The sequence below is a fragment of the Chiroxiphia lanceolata genome, chromosome 5 (assembly GCF_009829145.1).
Source record: "Chiroxiphia lanceolata isolate bChiLan1 chromosome 5, bChiLan1.pri, whole genome shotgun sequence".
NCBI lineage: Eukaryota > Metazoa > Chordata > Aves > Passeriformes > Pipridae > Chiroxiphia > Chiroxiphia lanceolata.
The window spans coordinates 52,851,007-52,861,488 of record NC_045641.1 but is presented as its reverse complement, the minus strand read 5'-3'; the positions used below and the strand labels follow the sequence as shown (position 1 = coordinate 52,861,488).

At 43.9% G+C, this 10,482-nt stretch overlaps 1 protein-coding gene across 1 annotated transcript in view; it reads right to left on the bottom strand.

Annotated features, from left to right (window-relative positions):
* Nucleotides 1–1,503: 1,503 nt before the first annotated feature.
* MYH9 (myosin heavy chain 9) overlaps nucleotides 1,504–10,482 on the bottom strand; it is a 70,888-nt gene continuing 61,909 nt past the window's right edge. The window contains exons 29-41 of the mRNA XM_032687715.1: nucleotides 10,296–10,400; nucleotides 8,913–9,065; nucleotides 8,310–8,558; nucleotides 7,605–7,817; nucleotides 6,717–6,929; nucleotides 6,202–6,363; nucleotides 5,387–5,515; nucleotides 4,955–5,043; nucleotides 4,625–4,748; nucleotides 3,338–3,546; nucleotides 2,807–2,915; nucleotides 2,331–2,503; nucleotides 1,504–2,142 (exon numbers count right to left, since the gene is read on the bottom strand). Coding sequence (XP_032543606.1) covers nucleotides 2,025–2,142; nucleotides 2,331–2,503; nucleotides 2,807–2,915; nucleotides 3,338–3,546; nucleotides 4,625–4,748; nucleotides 4,955–5,043; nucleotides 5,387–5,515; nucleotides 6,202–6,363; nucleotides 6,717–6,929; nucleotides 7,605–7,817; nucleotides 8,310–8,558; nucleotides 8,913–9,065; nucleotides 10,296–10,400 — 2,046 coding nt within the window. The 3' untranslated portion in view covers nucleotides 1,504–2,024. The remainder of the gene's footprint in view (nucleotides 2,143–2,330; nucleotides 2,504–2,806; nucleotides 2,916–3,337; nucleotides 3,547–4,624; nucleotides 4,749–4,954; nucleotides 5,044–5,386; nucleotides 5,516–6,201; nucleotides 6,364–6,716; nucleotides 6,930–7,604; nucleotides 7,818–8,309; nucleotides 8,559–8,912; nucleotides 9,066–10,295; nucleotides 10,401–10,482) is intronic.

Here is a 10,482-nt window from a genome sequence, read left to right as displayed (position 1 = left end):
TTCACATTTCTTCTCAATTTCTATGCAACAAAATCTATGCAACAATCTCAATGCAACAAAAAGGAGGTTTTCTGGGGACAAGCTCAAAGATGAGTGAAAGGCAGTTTTGCCAAACCATTCATTAAAATAGACTTCTAGACATATCTACTGCCTCCTCCATTATCCTTACCTTCCAGCGACTCCAGAGACTGGAAATAGGAGCAAAGCAGAGTCTGTTTGCATGTTGTTAGTTACAGACTCAGAAATACCATCTTCAGGCCAAGAACAGAGCTGGCTCAGCTCAAATTCACAGCCTAGTGTTTTGAACTGGTAACTCTCAGAAAGCGCATGAACAAGGTGCATCATCTCCTCCAAAATGCCCCGTGCTGGGCACTGCCAGCTGCCCTGGTGGTACACCCAGGGTGCTGTAACAGCCCAGTTCAGCTACAGAAGGTCACTCGGTGTCAGGGGAGGTCTGCAGTGCTGTGACAGGACAGGCCAACGCTCCGACACCAGACACCACCTCTGGAGGTGACACACATGGTTGTCACCACACCCAGGAAAGGAGGGAAGGGCAACACACGCACAATGACTGCAGCACATGGATAATCTTTATTGGTAACATCAGTGGAGCACCAGTAAACCATTACTGACTGTAGTGGTGACACACAGCTGAGGCACATGCTAAGGCACTTTTATTATATAAAAAAATTTTAAATTCTTCTGTGACAGCACTTGGGACACGAGGCTCCCGCATTAGAGAGCTTCAGGCATACAGTATGGTGCTTCATATTTAATTATTTTTACTTTGCTCATAAGTAGGTCTAAATGCAGCATATACAATATGGTTAAGAATACAGGTAAATCCAGCAACCAGTGTACGGTGTAGAAAAGTAAAGACTATCTATATATAACCATGGTCCCGAGAGAAAGGCAGTGATAAAGACCTTTATTTTTTTTCTTAATTACTTATTACAAGAGATACAAAGGCCTTACATATATCTGTGCAGATTAAAGGGTTTTTAATATACTCTTAGTCAATGGTGCACAATAACTAATCCCAACCCCTGGTTACAGAGCAGGTGCAAGAGGCTTGGACATGTCAATTAGAGGAATTTCCCTCCCCTTATCCCCACCCTCTGCCCACTACCCTATTAAATTCCTCTAGATTCTGTCTATTACCATTAAATATATTTGGTCCCCCAGAGATTCTCGGACAAGCACAAGGACATTGTTCTGCTTCCCCAGCCTGTCATTAACTACTGGTCCACACTCAGATGGAACCGCTCAGAGGCAGAGACACTAACAGGACATCATTGCACTTTAGAGATCTGTCCAGACAGGAAAAATAAGAAGAGGGAAAAATGACGAAAAAATAAAAAGGAAAAAAACAAAGGAGAAAAAAAAAGAAAAAAAAAAAAAAAGAAGAAAAGACAACTTTGGCAAGTCCTCCAGGTAACTGGTCCTGAGAGGAGCTTCCCTCTTCACCCCTCCCTGGAAACATGTGAAAGTAGAAAGGGCAAATTGCCATGGCCAAAGCACACCGTTTTTCCTGAAACTGCTCCCAAACCATGTGGGTGGGCAGATTAAAAGAGGCAGAAGTCTGAGGTCACTGAACATGATTGCCGAAAGCAAACAAAGAGGGAGGGGAAAAAATACAGGAAGGAGCTTCCCTGCAGCTAGAATTGAAGACAAAAGGAGATTTACAGCAAAAATAATCTTTCCCTAAGCCCACTCCCTCCAAACTGTGTAAGGATGTACCAGCAGACATGGCACAGACAGTTCTACAGGCCTTTGCAGTAGCCAAACTGCTGGTCAGATTTCAGAACCCTGACTCTTTGGCATTAAATACAAAGAGGATTAGAAACTGGAAAGAGGAGAAAACTAGGAACACAGATGCCTGATGGCTCCAGATACACAAATCTGGGTTTGCTCTGCAGATCCCCAGCCAATTTAGGAGAGGGTTTGCCGAAAGTCCAATGGAAGAGGGGAGGGGGGTTGAATGGGTCACTCCCTCACGTGTAACCTGGGTCAAATGGGAGGACTTATTCAGTAGCTTTGGCTTCACCAGCATCTGCCTTGCCGTCCACTTCCTCATCGGAGCACTCTCCCGCACCCTTCCTGACAATACGACGAGTCACGACAAATGGCAGGTCCCCGCGCCTGGGGAAGGACAGACAGCATGTCAGCAACACAAGGGTTCACTGAACTCACCACACAGGGCAGCCTCTGGGTAGAGGTAAGGAAGCACCTGCCATGCTGTTTGCTGTGGGCAGCTGCCACTGGGAGCAGCTGCAGCAAGACTTCGCTGGACTGGCTGCCAAGGTATGGCCCAAAATGCTCTGCCTTACCTGAGTTTGCTCTTCAGGGAGCTGACTTCTCTATTCATTGCATCAGCTGTTTCGGTGGCATCCTCCAGCTCACGCTGGAGCTTCCTACGGGATGCATTGGCTCGCTGGGCCTCCTCTTCTGCTTCCTCAAGCTGGCGTTTCAGCTGCTTCAAGCGCATGTTTGCCTTGTCCGCCTGAGTGTGTACAGAGAAAAAAAAAAAAGAAATAATTGTTTCTCCAGAGTTACAGCACAGTAGTTAAAGCAGCAAAAAGCAGAGTTTCCAAAGTCCTCTCTTCCCTTTCTGAAGGGAGCTGCCTAGGACTTGAGAGGTCTTTTCCTTAAAAGCATTACATTTTCATCTGTCTCATCTTGCAATTATTACAGTGACAGAAAAGAAATCCATAGGATGGTTAATGCTAGACCTCTGTTACACGCAGACAATGCCTCAGTCATAGCAGGGAAATCCTTCCACTACGCTGCAGGTCACTATACCCACCTGATCTTTGAATTGCTCAGCATTACGCCTCTCATCATCCACCTGCAGCAAGATATCTTTCAGCTTCTTCTCGGCACGGCGCACTTGCTTGCTGGCAGCCTGGCGCTCCCTACACACAAACACAGGGATGCTCAGACAACACTGCCCATTGCCCCCAACAAATGACCTGACTTTGACAAGTTAGAAACAAGAAGACAGGAAAACCTTCCATAATTCAGGAAAAAAGGGGATGGGAAGCAATGTTTCTCAGAAATGACCAAAAGACACTGATGTCACACAGATATGAGCCTTCCTGAAGCTACAGAGGGGCAGCAAGTGTATCATAGCCGCAGTTTCAGGAGTGGTTAGGTCCAGAACAAGCTGTAAGTCTCTACTGTGAAAAACAAGGAAGGTTTGCCAAGATCTTATTTCTGTACTACTCAGTATACCTAGGATGAAGCTCTCACTCAGACAAATCAAAATTTTTTCAAAAGAGCCTAAAATTCCAGAGTGCGTGGAAGCTTGTAAAACAGAGTTTCTACTAGAACATACTTTGTCTCCATGTCCAACTGCTCTTCCAGCTGCGCTATCTTTGCTTCCAAGGCTGTGATGGTAGCCTTGTACTTAGACTTCACGGCACTCTCCATCTCCTGCAGTTTCAGCTTGAGCTCCTTGTTCTGGCGCTCCATCTGCTGGCGAGCGTTCTCGTTCTTCTGCGCGTTGCTGCGCTCGGCGTTCAGGTCGGCGTTCATCTGATCGATCTGCAGAGAGAGGTAAAGGACTCAGCACGGCCAGTGCTCCAGCCTGAAAGGCTGATTTATTTCTCAGACTTGCAAAGAAAAAGAACCCTCAGGGTGAGCTGAATACTTGGAATAACTGACGCAGAGGGAGCTGTCTGCAGGCAGGGCACTTCTCAAAGTATCTTAGTTTACTCAGATTTTCAAAATAATTCCTTGAATAACAGGTTTATCAACCTCCTCTTAGGGCTAACTAAACTTGCCAATCACGTACACTACTCTCTGGAGTGAAGACCATGGTCTCACACTTCAGTGTTTGAATTACAGTCTTTGAATTACAAAAATCCTGAAGCAAGTGGATCCAATACATCTGCTTTACTAATTTATCATTTATTTGCTGTCTGTCTACTTCCACTACAAAGAAGCAGCTTAAAAATACTGACTTGCAACAGTGAAAGGGCAAGAACTCGGTCTACTTCCAAGCCAGGGCTCTGGCTCTCCTCTATCAGAGCAAATGAGCCACTTGGAAAACCATCAGCCTCCTTGGCTTTGGAGCGCTAAGAAAACAACGTGCTTGACTCTTAAAGTTGGGCAGACAAAATATGGCAGCGAACAGGCAGATAAAGATCATGGTTTCTATAGCAGCCTAACAAATTTCATATGGTTAGTCCATTTGAAATAGCATAGAACTGGCAGAAAAGTAATTTTCCAAACGCATTGTGGCATTGTTCAGCATGTCAAGCTGGAGCAACATGCAACGGATCCTCTTTCTCAATACCCCTTAGTAGAGAAAAAAGGGACTGGGAGGGTTTTTTTGGGTGGGGTTTGTTTGGTTGGTTTGTTGTTGTTTTTTTTTTAAATAAACTTCAGAGATTATTCCAGATACCTAATGATTTAAAATTATCAAAACCAGTGAGTTAACATCAGTTTTGGCTGCTATTTTCTGTACCATGGTTTTCAGCAGTTTCATCTTGCTCACACCTCTGGATTTCTGAGGGCCTGTACTGTACAAAAAGCAGCAGCTGGCATTACTCTGAGTGTGGTTTGACAATTTACACAGACTGGAGAACCCCTACTGGCATGGTGCAGCCTGAACAGGTACCTGAAGATTTGCCTTCTTGAGCCGGTCATTGATTATCTCTGTGTTGCCCTGTTCTTCTTCTAACTCCTCCTCCAGCTGAGCTATCCGTGCCTCCAGGCGTCTCTTCTCCTCCATGGCCAGTGCACTATAGGACACAGAATCATGAAAGCATTAAAGCAGCACTGATGGCATCAATGCCTTGGGGAAAATTCACCACTTGTATACAAAATAAGCTCAGTCTTTCCAGAGCAGAGAGGATAGAGTGTGTGCTGCAGCCTACACAAAAATAACAGCCTGCAAAGTATTTTCTCAAAGCAGCTCCTCCTCCTTTAAATGGGGAACATTACTCACCCTTTACCGCTGTTGTTGGCAATCTCATCAGCCAGCTCATCCCTTTCTTGCTGGGCCTGGCGCTTGGCACGCTCAGCAGCTGCAAGTTCCTGGAATGGAAATGAGACAGTCAGTGATCCAATAGGAAGCTACCAATTAATGCAGTATAGGAAAAAGTAGTTACTGGTAATGGCTGGTATGGTCTCTAGCAAGATCCAAAGTTAATTATATGACACAGTCTGTCCCTTCTCCACCCCACGGCTTCCTTTGCTTTGCACACTCAAACCACAGCTGTCAGGAAAGGGCCAAATTCTGCATTTTGAAGTGGACCTCATATTTGAGCAGAGCAAAAAGCACAGAAGAAAGGAAATAAAACACGAGCTTAGACCGCTACATATACTTCTTGGCCAAAGAAAACAAACCAACCCTTGACTTGCATGCATATTCCATTACCTCCTGCAACTGGATCATCTCTGCCTCCATGCTCTTCAGCTTCTTCTCATTTTCTTTGGCCTGTGCCAGGATCTCTTCTCTGGAAGTACGTGTGTCCTCCAGTTCCCGCATGTAATCCTTCATTTGTGCCTGAAAAGGGAGAACAGAAATGGATGAATTTTAGAGCATTCACATTAACAACTTGGGTTTATTTGTCTTATGGGAAACATGGATGGAAAACGGAAATACGGACTCATTGCTCTTCAGCCACCAAAAAGGCTGCTGTAAAAACAAAAGGAATCATACTTTTCACTTTTCATGGGTAACAAGGATAAATATAAATGGAAGCAAACAGGACTGCTTATTTGCAGGGAAAAAAGTTTTCTCAGATAAAGGGAGAGAGGAAGGGAGGGTACAGGAAGCTTTCTAGCGAAGCAATGGAATGGCCATTTTAGGGAGGATTTAGGGTTCTCTCTAACAACAGATCAAGAACTGCCTGCAGAAATTAAAAAAAGCACAACAGAACTGTCTTGGGGCAGGTTCTAAATGTTATTTATAGTCTTCTAGCTTTGCGGCTCTGTAATCCTTTCCAAAAACATTGACCTGAGGCAAGCACTAGAATGCACTTTGCCTACAGCTTGTCTCCCAGGGAGTTAAACAGGCAGATTGGGATTAGAAGGATGTTTGAAATGCCAATAAATATTTTGTGGTAAATTGCTACAAGGTTCTGCTGCTCTTGTGACACTGATGCATGGTTCTCATGAGGTGAAACCCTGTATCCTGTTTCCCCAGGTAAATGCTCTACGCTGACAGTTAAAGCCGTTGCAGTGTCTCACCTGCAGTTTGCGGAGCTGCTTGATGGCTTCTTCACGATTCTTGTTAGCAGTGTCTATATGGCTTTCCAAGTCCTTCAGGTCCAGCTCTAACTTCTTCCTGGCAGCCACAGCCATGGATCGCTGTTTTCGTTCATCTTCCAGTTCCACCTCCATCTCCCGAACCTGTGTGAAGAAACACAGGCATCAGCATTTCAGCTCCTTCATTTCCCAACACCCACTTTTCACATCCCCCTTTCAAACGCTACATAAGTGCAAGCATGTGACTTGTCTTCATTCTTCCTGGCAGGGGGATGGGGCTAACATTCCTCACTAATAAAGCCTCACGGGTTCCTTTGATAGACAAAGGCTGTTTCAACAATCACACACACAAGGGAGAAAGTCTCTCACAGCTCTGCAGTGCTGCCTGGAGTGTTACCATTAACAACACTCTGGATTGGCACTGTCTGTCTAATCATCTTTGGACACAAGTGCTTTTATGTACAGAACACTTTCAGGATTTACAGAGCAATTCTTACCTGTCTGATCAGCTGTTTCTTCTTCTCTTCATTCTGTTCATCACGTCCCTGGAGGTCCCGGTCAAACTGTGCCTTCATAGCCTGTTGGTTCACTTCTAGCCGCAGTTTGGCATCCTCTGTGGCCTGCAGTTCATCCTCCAGCTCTTCCAGCTGTGTCTTCATCTCCTCCACCTGCTGCTCCAGGGCTCTCTTAGCTTTCTCCAGCTCATGGACCTACAGCACAGTACCACACATGAGGCTTCCTCAAAGAGTGCAGACAATTTAATCTACCCTAACAGCAAAAAAGACTAAGAACAGTCACCCACATCACACAGAATACCAGAACACTGCATCTGTCCTTTGTATTAGGGTAGATGTGAGCTGCCAGTCTGAATCACAATTACTGTTAGTTCTGGTCATGTATATGTGGTGGTGGGAAGAAAGAGAAAAGCATCTGTCAGCCCAGTCCTGACTTACTGCAGACTTATCAGGACCGGACAACTCCGGTTCTGAAAGAATTCAAGAAAATACTTCTTGGTCTCTGATTTTGCTCTTTTCCTTCCATACACATAAGGTTTTTTGTCTGGAAATATTGGGGTTAATGTCTTCCACTGCCTGGCTAATCACTGTATTTTACTTATTAGGATCACAGCATAAGGATATCTGCACAAGGATACCAGTTAATTTTCAGTTTGTCAGTACCTCATTTGGGCCATTTCCAGGCTCTTCCAACCCATTTTTCCCACTTATTAACGTAATACAAACATAATACTCATAAACTCACAATGTATCCAGTATTCTCTACAACATCCCTCTGTGTTACCACGAGCATAAGCTTTTTACAGTAGTAAAGTAACAGTATCACCTGTGTGACATTTCCTGCCCAAATAAATTTAGCTTCATACTTACACTTTTCCCAACATCATCCTTTGAACTCATCAGATCTTCCATCTCTGCACGGAACTGCTTATTGACTCGCTCCAGCTCAGCCTTCTGCTCTATGGCTTCTTCCAGGGCTCTGGCCAAGGAGAGGGCCTTAGTCTCCTTCTCACGGGCTTCTGCCTCAGCGCGGTCCCGTTCTTCTGCATACTTGGCAGAGATGGTCTTCTCCTCTGCCAACAGCTACAAGAGCACAGCATCAGTATTCTGAGAAATTACTGATAATTTTCTAACAAGGTAAACATGCATCTTTTCATCAGAGCCTTCTTAATAGTCTTCTTCTACAGATAGAAGGAATCAAGAAAATGCAGCTTCACAGAATGAGGCATGGACCCCATCTTTAACAACTGTGATGACCCCAAGTAAATAACTCCTGATTCCCTAGGCCTCCAACCTATTATTTCCAACATTTTCGCAGAGATGATCTGCAAACAAGGCTTCAAACTCAATCTTGGGTTTGATATAAATGTTATCCCTTTGGGAAAAGGAACGTTACCAAGCTTCCTATGCATAGAACAGAATTGATTTACTTCTATTAAAGCTTGTTTCTCCACTCTACGTACTCTGCCTTAGTTCAGAAATAAATAAGCATTCTCCAAGTAGTATTGCTTAAATATTTTTAAAGCAGACCTGTCAATAAGATGCACCTACTGAATACCCATACTGAAGCCATACCTGATCAAACTTCTTCTGCTTCTTCTCTAGGTTGGAAACGATCTGCCGCTGATGATCCAAGTCCACAGCGAGGTCATCCAGCTCTTGCTGCAGGCGGGTCTTTGTTTTTTCCAACTTGTCATATGCAGTTGTCTTCTCGTCATAACGCTGGCTCAAGCCCTCCAAGTCCTTCTGCAGCTTCTTCCTGGCTTCCTCTGCTGACTCAAGGCAGCCCAGACCATCATCCATCTTCTTCTTTGCATCTATTGCCTAAAGGTCAAAGATTGTTCATGAAGCCACGCCACAAGTAACGCTATGTGCAGTTTACTGTCACCAGAAGTTTAGGATAGAAGTCTGCTCATTTCTGAAGGTACTACTATTCCCTCACATAATACTGTATGATTGAATGCCCAAAGGAGTTTCTGGAGAGAAATCTACAACCAATTCATATGATTATCATCAGAGATCTTCTCGTTTCTTCTTTCACCCAAATCAGCAGGATCACCCTTTCCCAGGAAAGGTTGTGTTATCAGAAGCCAAGTCTGCATTTAGATTTTACTTCCCTCAAGACAGACCTGCACTTATGCTTCTTCTCAAAAATCACTGGTTTATGGGACTCTGTACCTGTTGCTGAAGAACAGAGATCTGTTTCTCCAGGTTTCTCTTTGCCTCCTCTTCTTCTTCCAGCTGCTCCTTGAAAGCATTCTTCTCATCCTCCATTTGCTTCAGCTTAGTGCTGAGACTCAGTTTTAAGCGAGTCTCCTCCTGCAGCAGCTCCTATAAAGCAAACACACCAGTGGAATTCAGCACCACTCCTTGGCTTTAAAGGCTCACAATCCTCATCCACTCTCTCCAGAATGAGTACTTCTGAAGTTGAGTTTAAGTATGCAACTTAATTCACAGATAAGACAACCGAAGGCAGAATTTAAATAATTGTCTTCCAGTGATATAGTACAGAAATAAAATATTCAGAAGGGTCTTATTCTCTCCTACAGTCAAATCATTAAAGTATACTCATAACCACACAAGCCTTTCCACAGTCCTTTCTCAAGTCCTCCAAGTAGCACACAAAGTATTAAAACCTTTCCCAACAATAGCAAAACTGTACTCTGCTATGTGTCTTTCTCATATTCCAGTACCAAAGGAACAGACAACAGGCCAAAGTGCTCTAACATGGTCAAAACCAACACTGGTATTAGCAGAAGTGTACAGCACTGGTCATTTACCAGCTCAGGGCACAACACTGACTGACTTATGCTGCCAGTGCTTGAGCCAAATGATCTGTAGAGACTGACCAATCTTTAAACTAGTGCAGAATTTTTATATTGTGCCCTATCTTTGAGTCTGTTTTTTTAAAAAAGAGTAGTAAGTAGACAGAACATCAAGGACTGTTCGAGGTCACTTAGTATCTGAGGTTTGATGCTCCTCCTTTCCCTTCCAACCTGCTTAGTACTCCATGCTTTACTGAAAGTGTCACACTCTACTAAACTGTAAATGGCTGCTTCAATCCCAAAGTCTAAGAATGATTTATTTCCTGAAAAAATACCAAATTATTTGAATCTATCACTTCCCCAACATCCACTGAGAATTAAAAAAAATTCTGCTTGACACATTTACTGGAAATCACACACACATGCACACACAAAAAACCCTGTCAAATACTTGACTATGAAGATCTCAAACAAGAACCTAGCATTCCAGTCAGTTCTAGCACTAAAGAGCTCTCAGGCAGAAAGGTGATAGAGGAAGACTTCTAAATCCAAGATGGGGAAAAGTCACATACGTTGCACATACTGAGGAAGCAGAAGGAAGATAAACAGCTTGTTTCTGTACAAATGCTCCTAATATCACGTAATATAACCCCTAAGCAAAAAAAATCCAGACTCAAAGCTTTGAACTGCTGTATATCCAGTACTTAATGGTGTCCAGAGTGACTTCTCACTTTAACAATTTGTAATGGACACTGGCTGCACCACACACAGTTGCCTTGGTTTCCAAAGCTCTCACCTGTGTATCCTGAAGCTGTGATTCCAGAGCAGAGAAATCCTTTGCTAATTTGATTGATTTGCTGTCAGATTGGTTCAGAAGACCTGTGACATTGTCTAACTCAACCTGAAGGAGAGATCAGAGTATCAGTTACTGAATGCATCAGCAAAAACAAAGACAGGAACGGGTGAGCAGCTACGAGACCCAA